Below are 17325 nucleotides of genomic sequence, written 5' to 3'. Positions count from 1 at the left end.
AAAAGTATTGTAATTCATAGCGCTATGAACTTAGCTAAAAATCCTATTTAGCCTATAAGAAGCAATCATATAGATATATATTCTCACTTCGTTCGAATAGTTTTTAGTAAGCTTGTAATTCAGCTGGAATATTGTCCAACGAATCAATTGATGGCAGATATCTTAACTAGGAACTTGAGCAAGTCGAAACATATAAATTGTAATAGGCTGTTTTGTCTCAAGTTAATTATCAATAGTGTGTATTGAGAGTATGCAAAAGATCAATACAACATTCCGATAACCTATTATTAATTTTAACTACTACATCGATGTATAAGAAACATATTGCATAAATTCTCTTCTTTCTCTGCAAGCCAAACATAAAGCACCACTTTGCCCCTTCAAATCCCAACATGTTGTCTGCTGCGATTGAATGCGTAACTCACCCGTGTGCTCTCCTCCTCTTTGCGCGTCTGATCCGCAATGTACGTGACGCCGTCCATGGCTTTGTGGAGCTCCGGGCAGGTGTGCCAGCGCTGGCGGACATTGCCACGCCCCGAACAGCAATGGGGACCGCCTTCGCGCTGACAGGCGGGCAGTATATCACAGGCCGGCGGTGGTGGTGGCGGCGGCGTTGCACCACCCGCTGCTGCAGCAGACGCAGCCGCTGCTGCAGCCGCTGCTGAGGTGCTTGCGCCCGAAGCCGATGCAGACGCGGCTGCAGATGCCGTAGCAGCGGCAGATGTGGTGGGTCGATGCATATGCAGGAGCTCCGAGGATTGGCAAGCGGCGCCGGCGCCCATGCCCTGGTGTTGAATCTGAATGCCGCTGCAGCAGGAATCGGCGAGCGTTGAGGCGGTGGCCACCGAATTGACCGTCGTCGTGGACTTTATCACATTGGGATTGTGGTTACTGCCCAGGCCCAGGTCGCAGGTGGTCGTTGAGGCATGCGCCTGATGCGCATGCACCGGCAGTGGCGAGAAGTTTGCCGAGCAGCTCGACTGCTGCCGATACAGATGATAACTGCCCGCCTGACTCGCCTGATGTGCCAGCGTCGAGGTGGAGCTACTTTTGCCAGCACCACTCCCACCGCCACCACAACCGCCTCCCGCACTGTAGTGATGATGACCGGCACCATTCTGGGCCGTCTGACTCGAGGTTGAGGTCATCTGCCGGAACTTGGTCGGCGTCAGCGGATGATCCAGCAGGGATCCGCCTGTCTGCTGGTACTGATTGTGATACTGTGCATCGATGAGCGAGGATGTTGTCGAGGTCTGTTGATTCACTGTCGAGATAGTTGGCGGATACAGCGAGCTCAAATGCCCAGTGATCGTTGATGCGCCACCTCCACCCCCACCCATGCCTATTCCCATGCCCATGCCACCAACAGTGCCCAGGTCGTCCATCAAGTTCATGGCCTGGACTCGATGCTGTAGATGTGGCGAGGTGCTGCGCGACGTCGTCTTGGGGCTATGATGCATGCTTCAAATGCAAAAAGGTTTTCAGGTTTCACTTTAATTTTTTTTATAAAATCGCCATAAAATAAAAACCGACCATAAAACTAGAAAGTTTTCTTATTTTTATAAATAATTTCTAAATATGAGAACAAATTTTTAAAATTTGGAAAGACATGTCCTAAATCGGCAATCACAAAAATGTTGAGTTACAGTTATTTAATTTTTTTTTTTAAATTAACATTGTTAAGGAATGCATTTTTAAAAAAGTGAGAAGGTTGCAGTCGGGCGCAACCGCTTGCAAAATACTCTCATATCATAAGTAAAACCATTTGATGAGAGGTGCCACAGAACATGTAGCCAAAATGGTTGTTATCTGAAAATGTATATGCTGATCGTTGAACGAAGTTGCCAGCAAGTTACCTTCCAAGTTTGGTGACTCTATTTTTCAAATTGTGGGAGATATGCGGCTTTATCGACTTACACTTTCAGAAACATTTGTTTGGCGATTATGCGCACAGGTGTGGGCATGGCTAACAGTAATATACTTATGAAATTTGAGAGCTCTAACTCAAAAACTGCGGAAGATATAGCCATTTAAAATTTTTAGGGCCGGAGGGCCTGGGTGCGGTGGATGTGGGCGTGTAAATAAATAAAATGTGTAATAAAATTTGTTCTCAGTATTATAGTTTAGCTGCTATATATTTAGTGACTGCGTAGCTCTCTTTAATCGGGAACGAAGGTTGTCGGGTCCGAGTCACCGTAAATAGTAAGTCATTTTAAATCACTATAAAATGCATTTAAAAAAACTATGTTAAGTTATTGTTAAATTTTCAAATACACTAATGCATTAATAATAATATATAAGCAACAAAAAATGTAATAAAACAATGTTTTTACGTACACGTAGCAACACTCTCGCATGCCAAATATATGGCGAATTTAAATGATGTAGGGGGTGATTTTCATTCTGAGTGTACTCGTATATGCGACTGCATCTCATAGTCAATGACAAACTTGTTTTATATTTTTTTTATCTGTCACAAAATATCAACATAATAATATTCGTATTTTTTAAATTCTTTTAATAAATCAGCTCAAGCATAAAAATCAGAGAATACTCAATTTATATAAAAATGCTGGTTATAATTCAATTCAATTCGTAAATAGTTGAAATGGAAAAGACTTTAGCAGTTGTATTGTGGTTTGTTGCACTTACCGGGATAGGGCGACGGGTGGTGGCAGCGGTGGTATTTGATCCCTGAGCTCGAGACCGTTACATGTGCGCACCATGAGACGGCGTGAGGACTTGCTGCAGACAAAAATAACAAATGGCAAAGGATATGCAGTGAGTAAGTGCTTTAGGATGTCAGGTGTGTATATATATATATATATAAATATATTTTTATATATTGCGACATACATCATCTCGCTGATCGGATAGAGCGGTCGACGCATCACCAAAAAGCGCGGCAGCTGATTGATGAACACCGTACGCACCCACGGAGCCATCGTATGTGTCTGCGGTGACCGGAAATGGATATTCAGTACCAGGACTGTAACACAGATGCTGAAAAAGGAGGCAAGTTATTAAAGATGGTCAGAGGTGGAGACAGTATGGAATAAGCGTTGTCTGAGTTCTTTAGTCTGGCTAATTAACTTGTGACGCCCACGTCTGTTTAATTAGCTGCTGCCCCAGACGGAGACGATGGTGGTGCTAGGCCGAAGGAGGCTTTAGAGTTCTGTGTCGATGGTGGTATGGTCATTGCCTTAATTACATCATTTGTGGTTCAAGTCCGAGACGGAGTCCTGTTGCGCCAAACCAGCGTGGCCATTGTTCTCGACCTGAGCAGCAGGCAAGGGAAGGGGCGTGCAGACTCGACTTTTGTTTACCAGCAATTAGACGACCATTTATGCGGCGAGCTGGGCATGGTAAATGACTGTAAATTGCCGGGCCATTTTTGAAGTTTGACTTTCGCTCTAGTCAAGTCGAAGCGAAACAAAGCGAGTCGACTACCCCTGCCAGGTTAAGTCAAATGGGGCGAGGCATGTGGGCAGTTGGCCAAAATAAGCATTAGATATAAAGAATCCCTACCCTATACTAAGCCAGAGAGAATGCTCTATTCTAGCCAAATCCATAGATACCCTGTATCCATTATCACCATAAAAATCACAATTTTATTATTATTTACTATGCATATTGTTAATAGTTATAATTGAGTTCTTCAAAGAAATTTTAAAAATAACGTTTATTATTATAATTTTTTTTTAAGTAAGTAATAAGAGTTCCCCAGGTCCCTAAAACTGATGACTTCAAAAATATGGTCTGCCTTCTATTCCAGACGCCATAGAAACCACAAAAGACAAAAGAACAGGAGCAGTACCGTCAGTTTGACGGATATAGCTACTACAAATATAAAGTTTGCTATTGACTTATTTCTCAATTTGTGGGTTAAGCACCACCAATTACTGTAATATTTATCTGCTCGCCATGCATGTTAATTTGTCAATCAAGATTAGAAACATTATTGAAACATAACTGACATGCTTCAATAATGTTTATAATCTTCACTCATTCATCATGCCCCAAATTTATCCACTTTACAACAGCAGGGTGCAAAAGAAATACTTTAAAACTACACCAAATAAATGAAGAGTAAAAATTGAGCTTGTTGGAATTTTATTTTTTTGCATCCGTTTCCGTAACTGCAGCTGTCTCATAAGAAAGGGACAGCCAGACAAACTCGGGGGACAAACACCCACCAGGGTACTCCAGCGTTACGTGTACGGTTATCAGTTGCCATGCACATCGAATGAGTGCGTGCCTGCCTTGGCATTCACATTCGTATTCGTATTCATATTCACATTAACTTACCTGAACGTATCCAGTATCATTGTGAAGAGCACAAATTTGCCGAGCAGCGGCACCACCAGCGACGTGGGCGGAATGATTTCCGCCAGCAGCAGGAAGAACACAGTGAGCGACAGTAGAATGGATATGCTTAATGATACCTGAAACAGACAGAGAAGCAAAGAAAGCGAGAACGCGCGCGGAAGAAAGAGATAAAGAGAGAGGGAGAGAGAGAGAGAGAGAGAGCGAGTGAGAGAGGGAAAGAATGAGCGTGTGTGAAGTAGGGGAATAGAATTAATGATGTTTTAGTCAAGTTCATTTTGCAGCTTTTGCAGCTTTTTGATGGGCGACGAAACATGGAGAAGGATTTGGGAAATTGAGTTGTATGTGAGCGGAGAAGCGAGATGAACATCGGTGGTGTGGAGTGGGGCCGATAGAAGCAAGTGGGAGAGGCGTGTGGTGGTGGTGTTGGCAATGTTATTGTTGGTGGTGGTTTACAGACAGTGTGTGCCAACATAAAAAAGCGACAATTGAAAAGAGAACGCAATGAAGATTCTGCTGATAAGATTTATGTTAAAATATGAATATCTTTACATGAATTTGTTTGGCTTTTACTTAATGATGTGCATGTTGTGCTTGAAGAAATACAAATATACCAATATGTGTATACACACACAGACACACATATATATATATATATATATATATATATATTTTATATATATATATATTTGAATAGCCTGATATGATTTTGCCAAGTTCTTTCTTTTTATCAATGCAATTTATTTTTGCTTAAGAGATAATATTTTTCTTATAAGCTTTTCGTGCACTTTATGAATTAAATCAAATCAATTTGTATTAATTACCATATTCAATCCATTTACTTTTACTGGCAAGTTTTTAACATTTCATAAGATATATTTACTTACTTTTATTTATTGCCTATTTCGAAGTATATGCTATATATATATCAATAAAGACTGATGTTTCCACAGCTTTTGCTTTCAATTAAAAATGTATAAATAAGCAAAGCACACTAAAAACAATTAGTTGCTAAAATGCAATTTGAATTCTGGACGAAGAAGCTTTTCCACTTGTTAAGCTTATTTATAAGCCAATTGACTTATTGACTTTATTGTTCTTCTTCATGCATCTAAACAAAATTTTATAAAAGCATTTTATTTGCGCAGCGAGTGAATTTACTTTTCGTCAATTGCCAGTATATTGTTCGTATTTTTTAAAATTTTCTACTCGAGTTATTAATATCGAAGTCGAAACAAATTTGAAATTGATTTGCATGTCTGAGTGTATGTGTTTGTGTGTGTGTGGATGTGCGTGGGTGTGTGTTTCCAATATACAAAAACAAACACAAGATGAAGATGATAATGATGGTGTAGAGGAATATCTGACAACAACAACAACAACAACAACAAAAACGGCAAGTCAAATAAATAAACACATGGCAAACTGAGTGACTAATCCCTCCGAATCTGCTGAACATAACATACATACATACATACATACATACATACATACGTACATGCATACATACATACATGTGTACATACATACATATATACATGTACATATATTGCGGTGTCAAGCACATAAAAAACATGGCGTACTTCGCAGCTCGCCCAATAAAGCAAACTCAATATAATTTGAGTGTGCGAGTGAGAAAGTGAATGTGAGTGAGTGAGTGAGCTGCAGTCAGTGGCTGTCAAGTTGTACGATTAACTGCTAAGCACAGCTGTCTCAACTGGAGGTCAGGACAGGTGCGCTCAGCTGCTTGTCTGCCCCTCCGTCTCCCTCCCATTCCCACGATGTGTGTAAGCTGCTTGTAATGAAGTGTGTGTAAAAAGTAATTATGTGTCGAAAATGAGACGGGCTATTTGAGTTCTTCTTCATCTATTTGGGTGTGTGTGTGTGCACAGAGAAATACAAACTCACAATGAGTCTCTCATTGTCTGTGTGTGTGGCATAAATTTGATGTCTAATAATTTTATGATAATTAGCCTTAGTGTCGTAGAACGATTAGTGCGACTGACTAATTAAGCTTTTGACATGCGACATGCGACATGCGGCAAAGTCAAACTCAAGTTGAAATCATACGCGCCTTTCCAGCACCTATTGTTTATGCAAATATGTTTTTGTGTATGTGTTTGTGTATGTGTGTGTGAACATGAAGGAGTCGTTCATTTACGCGCTTGTCGCATCAGGCAAGCAGTCGGTAGGTCAAATTATCCTTGTAAAATGTAATTGTTTCAAGAATATTCAAAAATGTTAACGGCCACTGCCGCCACTCAGTGCCTGCCACAGTTCACAATACTGTACTGGCTCGACTTGACTCGCTACTTAGTATTGGACACGAACACTGGCCGGCAATTGAATGAATGGAGTGCGTTGTGCCACATGTGTATGTAAATTGCCAATTACAATTCCAATTCGAAACTCGATGCAGATGCCGATTGGACATGCAGGCCCCGTTACGTGCAGGAGCTAGTTATAGTTTTTTCAAACTTCACTTGCTTTTATGATATGGAATGGACACAATTTATCCACCACCAACACAACCAGCACCACATTCCAGGACAATACGACTGCTGTTGCTCAACGCTCAATGTCGTTGACCGCTCTTAGGCGTAAATATTTGTGCGGTCTCTTTCTGGGTATGTGTGTGATATATCCAGCTGTCCATTCATCTGTCTGTTGTGTGTGTGTATGTGTTTGACCATAAAAGGAACAACAGTACAGTATAGACACGCAGCACAACCGGATGGCCTCGTAAAATAAAAGCACAATGAATTGTTTATTCGAGCGTAGCCAAACTGAAATGCCGAAAGTGGACAAACACAGGCACTTTATGCTCCTGAGTTTCCATTCTACACTTAGTTGTTCACTTTAACATATGCTCCTTCTTCAACCTGTTATCGTTTATCCATTCCATTCATAATTTTAATCGAGCTATACTTGATTCGTTTATCTTCATCACCCAGTTAGCTTACTGCTTAATATTTCAAATCAATCAGTTAAAGTATATAAGAATTTTAGTATTGGATAAATATCTCTAGAGATTAGAGATTGAATTCAATGTGCATGGCTTTTGATTACTTACTTATATTATTACCTATTTATAAGCTTAAATTTTAACGTTTTATCTGATTTATTTGTGTTTAGTTACCTTAGTTTTAGTCATGTTTTTTCGCGAAATATAAACGCTCCAGTAATATATAAAAGGGCCGTCCAATTTGCGCTTCTTACATCAACGATTATTGTTTTAATCGCTCGTATTCATTCAACGAGTGTTGACTTACTCGCTCTGGTTACTTCAACGAGTATTGTTATACATGCTATTTAAATGTTGATAGTTTGTGCTTGATTTATTTGCCTATTCTATTGTATATTTTAAACGCTCTTCTCATATTCACTTTTGCAATAGCAACGCTGCTTTCGTTCTGAGTAATTTGCATATTATGTCAAAGACTTGCAGTTCCATTGGAGAGTTGTCTGGCTCTTTAATAATTGAAATCGCATAATTTCTATATGCGGATTCTCAAGCGGATTGCTTTATCCGGCAATAGGTACGGCACTGTCATATGCACGGCTTGCACCGTCTATATTTATTGCAAAAATTATGTATAATGGACGCTACCAACGTTGACGTTGACGTCGACGTCGGCGCCCATTGAGATTAATAAAACCACGCGCACATACATACATAGTACATATTATTTTTGCGTTTTATTTATTTTGAAAATTGGCCGTAATTTATTCATTGGTCCCAGCATCATGTAAATATTTATATATATGCACTATGCTGCTTTTTAAAAATTATTTTTTGTTCCATTTGTTTAATTTGAATTTTTATTTTTAAAGGTTTTTCGGCCACTTTGGTCGTAGTGGCAGCTGAGAAACGCCCAGAACAATTCATAAATCGCGCGCGTTTTTTAACGCTGGCTATTCATTTGCGTCCCTTTCTATATGTGTGTGCTTGTGTGTCTGTGTGTGCAGATATGTTCACATTAAATTGAATACATCATGTTAATTTTATTTGTTCAAAGTTAAATGGCGGCAAATAGTGAAAAGAAAATCACGAAATGCATTTTCATTTTCATTTAAGTCTGAAATAATTTTTTTAAAATTAAAAGCACATTGAAATGGTGGCTGCGAAAATTGTGTGTAGTGTGCACAATAAATTATGGCAATTTCTATGGATAAAACAAAAAAAATAAAAAAAAAACTACTAATGTTGACGCATCAGTTGGGAATCAATTGTGGATCAGTGATTGTGGATGAAAAATGAGGAAGTTCGAGTGATTCTGAACATCACTCACCTTTTCACCGCTGTCCGATGGCAGGTAGAAGACCAATATGGTTAAAAAACTGATGCCCATGCAGGGTATGATCAGGTTGACCGTGTAGAAGAGCGTCTTTCGTCTCATTGTGATGTTGAATGTTATGTCCAGATATGGCTCATCGCAGCACGTGTAGAATTTCTCATTGCTACAGAGAATATAGAAAACAACAAAAAACATGCATCGGCTAGAATATATGAGAGTAGCACGTATATGTTTATTTATTATGGGCTTTTATTTGCAGCCTCGCAGACATCCGCAGCGCTAACATATATTATGTTTGTATCTGTGTGTTTGTTTGTGTCTGTGGCAAGTCCAAGGCACATAAATCATCAGCGCCACAATAAATATTGAAAAATGCTCAACATAATTTCCAATGGCTCACTCTGATTCTCCAACTGCTCGCGACTGCTGACCGTCAAACTGGGACTCAAGCCTGCCTCAAGCCACAAACCCAAATCCAAACAAACAAAAGGGAATCACAATCTAGAATCTAATACTCAGCCCGTACGAATGAATGTCGTTGGCTAATGAACTTGACACTTGGCGGCAGAGAAGTCGCGTTGCTTCACAGTCGTCTACATAATTTAAAAGTTAATAATCTTTGATTGCCAGCGCAACATGAAAGGAAAAAGCAACAAAATATAAAGTGAAAGGCAAATACAAAACAAAAACAGAAAGCAAACAAATTTTGTAAATTGAGTCAAGAACTTTTTGGCGACCGCACTTGACAAAAAAACAGAAAGGAAAAATAAATGCCTGGCAGCTAGGGAAAACCAGTGAGCAAAGGGTTGGCTGGGTTTTTCCTGCCCTGTACTGTTGTGGCCGAGGCAAGGACTTGTGTATGTTCTATATTTGCCATCAATAATTCCGAGCGGCTTGCGGCTTCATTTTGAATAAGAAAATATATTGTAAATAAATAATAAGCAACAAAAAAAGTGGTTGAATTTCGACAGTGCTGCTGCCAGGGCAACACGCACATATATATACATATATACACACACACACACATACACCGCGCGCGGTCAACTAGATATGAAGTATGTGGCAATAGACAGAAAAACTGAATTTAGCAGCGGGTATATAATGAAGGGGATGAAACAGGCGCAAGATGCTTCGACAGATGCTCTAGTGCCCAAGAAAAATTGAGCGTAAAAAAATTAGATGACTAGGATATGTCTAGAAATGCTTTGGACAGTGAACCAGATTAGTGAGAGGCTCGTTTGGTTTGGTTTGTTGTGCAAACAGAAACAATAAAATTATAAAATCATATGCAAACTTGAAGCGACAGTTAAATATCGCAAAGGTAACCAGGCAACAACAGCAAGGGCAAGGGCTGATTATGATTAGTTGGATTTTTGCTAGATAATCACGTTCAGAAGTGTAAAAAAGTAATGCTTAAAAGTAAGTCATTGGCCCAACTGGATGAGTTGTGGAATTGCCGAATATATTTGCATTTCCTAAAATGAAATATTTAAGCAACTTGAAAATCCATTAGTTTTCGCTCTTTTATATTTGCATACGTAAAGGCATGTTGCGTATTATTTTTTTTTTAGAAAATGTTGATCCATCAGTAATCAATAAATCAAGCTTTACTAATGCATAACTTAGAATATGACTTTTCTTAATTTTTTGTAATAGACTACCAAATTTTCGACGACCAATTGGAGTTCTTAGCCGCAACGATGAAGTTTGACAGGATATTGAGAAAATGCGTCACAGAATAAAAATAAAAAATTAATAAGCACAAGAAATTAGGAGGCTTAGGTTGGTTTTACTCAATGAGCTGGACATCTTTAGTTCGAGCTCCCTAACCGTCACTACTTTTCTACTTGCTACCGTCTACGCTCGCCTCTCATTTTCACCATTTTCACTTTCGGCTCCCACTTGCCAACTTATAACTTACTTTGCTGTATCTTGCACAGACAATTCGGAAAAATCTTAAGCTTCAAAGCATCGACATGACACATTTTTGCTGTGGCATTTTTATTTTACTTGAGCTATGCACGCCTGTGTTTGTATGTTATGGGTGTGTTTGTGTGTGTGTGCCTTTGCAAAGGTCAGAGTAATAAGCTCTGTGACGGCTAAGTTAGTTGGTTAGCTGGGGCTGTTGAGAAAAACATACAATAAATCATAAAATAGGCAAAAGGCCACACGCCAGCAATTCCAACAGAAAGGAATTCTCTGAGGGCTTATGTTGATGTCGGTGTTGGGGGAGGGGGGGGGTGCAGGCGTCTTCGTGGTGTTGGCGATTGAGTGTATGTTGTGTTAAAGGTGGAGTGGTAGCTAAAGTTGCAAACACACGATGGCCAATGCGAACGCGTGTCTGGGCACGTCTGGACACGTCGTCGCCGTCTATGCTGAAGACGGTGGCGCCACGTAGGCAACATCAACAGCAAAGGCAAAGGCACCACCAATAGCAACAGCAATAATCAAGCAGCAAAAAACAACAAATAGAATTGCTGGTGTAGCCAGAAGCAAGCAGCAGCAGTAGCAGCAGCAAAAGGGCAATGGCAACAATTCATCAATGCCTTGGATGACGCGTCGTATGCGTAATGAAAACAAACCAAAACCAACTGAAAATGAAAATGCTCAACATAAAAATAAAGAGAAATAGGATAGAAGCCCAAAACGGGCCTAGTTGCAAAACAAAGAACATGTTACAGATTCGACTCAAACTTTTGTCCAGAGAATTGGGCACGAAATCAAAACAAAACAAGCAGTTGGCGAAATGCCCGCGAAATGGTTGTCGAGAACACATAACTCAAAACTGACGCGGCACGAACCTAAAGCAGTTGAGCTAAAGCGTATGTTGACTGTGGTGTGGAGCGTTGGGGGGTGCTGGGGGCCGAAAATTCTGACTCTAACTCTGATTCTGAGCGACCGAAATGGCTGAAATGTTGATTGGCAGCCCACTCACACATACATACAAACACACTCACAGTCAACGAACAAAACGCATAAATACTAAATGATTGGCAGCATAACAAAAAAGCGAAAAAAAAGGAAGCGAAGCAGGGTGAGAGAAATACCACACAAAATGACCGCAAAATGACGAAGGATGCAGGCGGCGACGCTTCAAAGGGAATCTGCGGCGACCCGTAGGCGCCCATTGCCACCTTATAACCCCGCAGAGTAGCGGAGGAGGAGGGGGGTGGGGTGTTGAGGGACGTTTGTGGTATGGCTCGAACGCTTGATTGATTTCTACAACTTTGTGCCAAGTTCACTTCGCTTTTGAGTGTGTTCTACTCTGTAGTCTAAATATGCAAAGCGGGTACCAAGAAGTTGAACGAGTGTTATATATGTATATATAAGTAAGTAAATGTATATACAATATAGATCTGGGAAAAACGTAAGTTAAGCTACTCATTTGTGTATATCTATATTTCTATCTGTTTACCTATTTATCGAAAACTTTAAATTTTAAAAAGGCATTCTTTTTACTTATTATTGCTTTTTTGTTAGCTCTCCCATTACCCAACACACTTACATTTAAAATGCATCAGTTTGTGCTATGTTATGTGCTAGAGGGTATCTGCTGGTCGCAACTCACTTTTGACTACAACAGTGGAACTAGCTGCTGCTGTCGTTTTGTTTCAATTTCGATTTTGGAAATCGACAAAGCGGAGAAATCAGTGCCTTGCCATTAAAGAGAAGAAGAAGAGGAACGAGAAAAGTTAACCCTGGCACATCGAATATCATATACCCTTGTGGATGGATAAATAAATGTCCAAGGTGGGCATGAAGCCCATTATTGGAGGGAAACTGCATGATTTAGCAGATTCCGTTAAATGTACTGCCTGCAGACATATGTTATGTTTTCAAACGGACAGACTACCATAATAGAATTTTACTAACTGAACTTACCACAAAAAGTTGAATCTCAATGGAAAGTAGTGCCATTTAAATGGGGATGGCTAAAACTTATTTTCCAAAAGGAAAACATTGTGGGCGTTTGTTGGTCTTGGCTACAGGCTATTTTTTTAAAAAATATTTTATTAATTTTTTTGTTTTTTTGGGGCACTTGAAAGTTTGCTAATGATGATTTTAATCGATCAGGCGCATAGCTGGATGGGACCAGACCTCACCTGGTACTTTGTAATCAAGCCATCAAACTCGAGTAAAAGCAAAAGTAAAAGTACTAGAATCGCTCGATATGTTTAACGAATATGCGAAGAGGGCTATGCTACGTGAGGCTAGGAGTTGAGGGCAATCGTGTGTATGTGCGTGGCATGCTGATTTTGAGCGTTGTAACGCAACGCACGACGCACTGCGGCAATTAGACAAACACTGCCGCAGCGGGTAGCAACATCCGAAGGAAGGTAGTTCAGCGAGTGGAAAAGAAAAATGGCTTAAAGGAATGGGAGTACAAATGGAAAAGGGAATGGGAATAAATTGGGTATAGGAAAGGTCATGACAACAAGGACAGCTCAATGTGTGTTGAGGCATTGGCATTCGGAATGCTTACAAGCAATGTGAGAGCAGTTGAAGACGTTGAATATAAACTTGGCCAAAGACATGTGTAAGAACAGTCTCGAATACTCTGTGCTCAACATAATAATCATAATAATAATTTACATAGGAACTTATTTTTGTTTCTTTCTTTGTACACGTTTTTAGCTATTGCGACACACTAAACTTAATAACATCAAGAATTTGGATGTCGTACTATAGAAGATATGAGTCAAGCACTTAAAATAATATTTGAAACTATGGCTTTAGCTGGCTGGCTATATATCAATGGAATAAGTCACATCTGTGGAACAGAACAGTAGGCAAAAAAAGATGACAAAACTAGAACAGGAAATAGTTAAATTTGAGTTCTTAATTATAGGGAAAATACACAAAGATGACAAGAAAATGGTAACTAAACTTAAAATTTGAAATTACACCATCGAGTTGCTTTTTGGATTTTCAAAGACATAAAATATATTTTCCTTTGAGATATAGGTCTAGAGAAGGAACCCATAATTTGGGTTAGTTACGAGCCATAACCATTTCATGCGATTAATTACAATTCTTATTGCGATATTTGCCTTAAGATATTAGTCTGTGAATATCAGGGAGTAATGACAGATAAACGCTATTTATTATAGTTTTTACCCTGTCGGTGGCTCTAATTGCTTTTGTGGACCTTTGATAATGGAGAGCTCATTACTTAGGGATCTAAAGGTCATTAAGCCTGTATTTTTACAGGGCCCAGGGCTGTGTGCTTGCTATTCCTAAGAATTTTTGAGAAATTGATAACTTCTTAACTACAACATCTTTATAGATCCTTGATTTCATACTGCAAAAACTGGTTCGTGAAATAAAGATATACTACCATTAACTTATTAGAATTCACTTCTTTTATTATTAATGGCTTTCAAAACAAGATGCAAAAGGATGTTGTTTACTCTGGGTTTAGTAAGGCTTTTGACTCTGTAAATCATTCTTTGCTAATTCACAAATTTATTCATCTGGGATCAATTAACCAAATTAGTTGGATCTCAAAATACTTAACGTGCCGAAGACAGTGAGTTTATTTTAGAGGTTCTGTCTCTAAGTCTGTTCAAGTTACTTCCGGGATACCTGTCGTCTACTGACTCTTTTACTGGATAGAGGCGTCAAGCTGACTTAGATAGCATTGAAGCCTGGTGTCTTGTTAATTTATTAATTCTTAATTGTGATCTGGGAATCCTTTTAGATAGCTTAAGTTTGCTTAATAGAGCCTCTTAATAGAGCCTTTGCTGTCCTGGACTTCATCAAGCGGTTGCCAAAAGAATTTGACCCTATATTACTAAAACACTATATATTTCACTTGTTGGATATGGGTCTTGTATATGGTCACCCAATTACAATGTCCGTAGAATTCGTACAAAAATTAATTTATATTATTTGCCCTTATGGGTCTTAGTTGGAATACTAATATTAGCTCACCTCCCTACCGTAGTAGACTTTTATAATGAATCTTCCTTCGCTTTCTGATCGTAGATTAGTGTAATTTTTTCATATAAGCTTATAAACGGTGAGATTGATTCTTCTGAGTTAATCAGCCAACTTAATTTTACAGCTCCGATCAGAAATGCAGGGAATGTTTTGCCTCTTTTTCTTCAAACTTGTAGTTCGAATTATGATATGCATAATCCTTTTAGGATCTTATGCACAAATTATAATATGCGTTTTCCATTAATAAGTTGTGCTTCTTCTATTTCTTTTATTATATCTGGTGTGTCAAGTCGATTAGTAAGTAAGTCTATCTAGTTATTCGCGATCTTCGTAATCGCACGTTATGCGGCGCACCCCTCGGTCGGTTGGGTGGGAGGTGAGTCGTAGTTTGCCTGGGTCCGTGCGTTAACAAGCCAGTGCTTGGTATCGTTAGGCCACTTGAATGTGGCCATTATTTTAACGTCAAAATAATAAGAAAAAAAAATACTGAAGACTGCTCCTTTTGTCTTCAGTATCACATTACTCCCAACGTATAAAAAATAACAGTTTCTTGGCATGACTTATGTACGAGTACAAAGGTATGAACAAAGGTACAAATTAAATTTTAGCTAGATTCTTATCCTAGATACCATTTAAAGCAAAAAGTAAAGAACGATACAGCTATGTTAGGTATAACATTTAATGAGAAAGTTAAGAACGATACAACTTTGCTGAATCACCAAATTATTTGCAATTCCTGGAATAGGGATATTTTGTCGTAACAAATTGTTACCCAGTAGCAGAAGCACAGAATGCTAAGGGCTTTTATCTAATAATAATAAGGACGTTTGACTTCTTGAACATATGTTTCTTAAGCAATTGGATGCTTTAGTATTCATAATAACTAACCTGACATGGCAAACATACAACTTCGAAAGCGAAACAGCAACAAAAATGCCAAAGCGCAAAAGAGACTCAAGTCACTGAGGGGAATTAAAAGTTGACAGCCCCTACCCTACTTGTGTGTGTCTATGGGTGGGTTCTGTGTGGGTGGGTGGGTGTTGGTGTATGTGCGTGTGTGCCGCAGTCGACAGTAAATTATGCCACAAGTGCGTGACACAAACCAGTGGCGGGTGGTATTGCGGCTTTCCCCTTTATGAGCGGGTATGGTGGGCGCTGGGTAGTGTAGGGTGTAGCGGAATCTGAAGTGTGACCAGGACATTGGCAGGTCCTTTTATTGTCTGCAGCTGTTCGTCTGAGGGCTGGTGGTTGGTTATATGTGTGGGCTTAAAATGCTGCAACGCAATTCACAACACGTATCGTAATTTTGCGATGTAGGAGTCGCTGTGGCACGGACACAGTCGGTGGTAGTGGCAGCAACAGCGGCAACATCTTCTGTGGCAGTTCTCCTCTGCCAGCGTTCACTTTAATGCGCATCAGCATCGATAGTTAAATTAACTGAAGCACCCACGTGTAACCACGCTGCATTGAGCGGTGGGGCGTGGTTGGAAGCACAGAGAGAAAAGTTCGCCTTCCAAGCTTAGATGATCGACCAAAACTGAAAATTGACCTGAAAATCAAAACCTTTTTTTTTAATTTTCCAATTAATTTCAACATTCAGGCAATAAATTTCTTGACATTAGAAACGATTTAATTTTTTTTCGCCTTTCCTTAGTTTTTGGTAATAATATTTATATTTAGGAAATATATTTATAAAAGTATAGATGAAAATCCATCAAATTGCTTTCAATGTTTAGATTAGCTTAATGTGAGAAATCGTAAAATATCGCCAAATAATTTAGTTGACGGCAGAACAATTTAGGCTCAGAATTCGGTGTGCGTACCCAGGAATTTAGGCTTTTAATTTTTGTAAATTTTGAAAATATTTCATTTTGAATTATGAAATTGGAACCAGAATTATTTTTAGGGATAAACCAAATATTTAATTTTCTGCGCTGTCCTTGGCGTCAAGAACATGATTATATTCATTAAGAGTGATTTGTTTTTCTAAGTGCATGCACATATACGCCCAAGCATACTGCAATCAGTGACTGATTGACAGACACACAGACAGTGAGATGAAGTGGACACCCCCCTCCAAAAAAAAAAGCTAGAGACAGAGACAGTGACAAAGAGAGATAGAGATCGATAGTTGTAGACACTTGGGCAGACAGTCACATTACATAGTAGAACTGAAACCACAAAGCCATAAAATTGACGCAGAGTTTTAGCCAGCTATCAAGAGCAAGCTAACATTAGCTTTAACAGGGACAAAAGGTGCTGTTTTGGGGTTAAATTGCTCTACACTTGCGCTGCGCTGATTTATTGTCCATTGCTTTTGCACACAACTTTAAAATAGTTCAACTAAATATGTGTGTGTGTGTGTGTGCCACACAATTATGCCATGCCACGCAGTAGCAGGTAAGCAACTTTTACTTATATGTGTGTCCCTTGTGCTGCTGGTCATAAACAACACTTTCACGGACACCCGAAAAGGCGACGTGCGTCGCGACATGTTTGTTGCTGGCGCTCGTGCCAACGACAACGACAATGAGGGTAGCAACAACTACAAGCCAAAAACAAGAATAGCAACAACAAAAAGAGCAACAACAATGGTTGCTCGTTTTGTCGCCAATACTTTCCATTTTCCTTTGGTTTTATGTAGCCCGCTTTTCCATTTTTTTATGATCATTTTCAGAAGCAACTTTTATTTTGCTCTTAAATTTAATTTCAGTTGCATTGCCAGAGGCAAAATTGCAAACGCAAATCTTAAAAAGTT

General features: G+C 39.3%; 1 protein-coding gene across 1 annotated transcript in view; it reads right to left on the bottom strand.

Annotated features, from left to right (window-relative positions):
- LOC6564770 (acetylcholine receptor subunit alpha-like) overlaps nucleotides 1–17325 on the bottom strand; it is a 56346-nt gene that overhangs the window by 10004 nt on the left and 29017 nt on the right. Inside the window, exons 5-9 of the mRNA XM_001990893.2 lie at nucleotides 8619–8787; nucleotides 4309–4445; nucleotides 2857–3003; nucleotides 2653–2745; nucleotides 426–1461 (exon numbers count right to left, since the gene is read on the bottom strand). Of these exons, the coding sequence (XP_001990929.2) occupies nucleotides 426–1461; nucleotides 2653–2745; nucleotides 2857–3003; nucleotides 4309–4445; nucleotides 8619–8787 (1582 nt within the window). The remainder of the gene's footprint in view (nucleotides 1–425; nucleotides 1462–2652; nucleotides 2746–2856; nucleotides 3004–4308; nucleotides 4446–8618; nucleotides 8788–17325) is intronic.

This window comes from Drosophila grimshawi, unplaced genomic scaffold (genome assembly GCF_018153295.1).
Source record: "Drosophila grimshawi isolate 15287-2541.00 unplaced genomic scaffold, ASM1815329v1 contig_1006, whole genome shotgun sequence".
Classification (NCBI taxonomy): domain Eukaryota; kingdom Metazoa; phylum Arthropoda; class Insecta; order Diptera; family Drosophilidae; genus Drosophila; species Drosophila grimshawi.
Note: the sequence above shows the minus strand (reverse complement) of the source record. Positions and strands in the feature narration are given on the sequence as shown.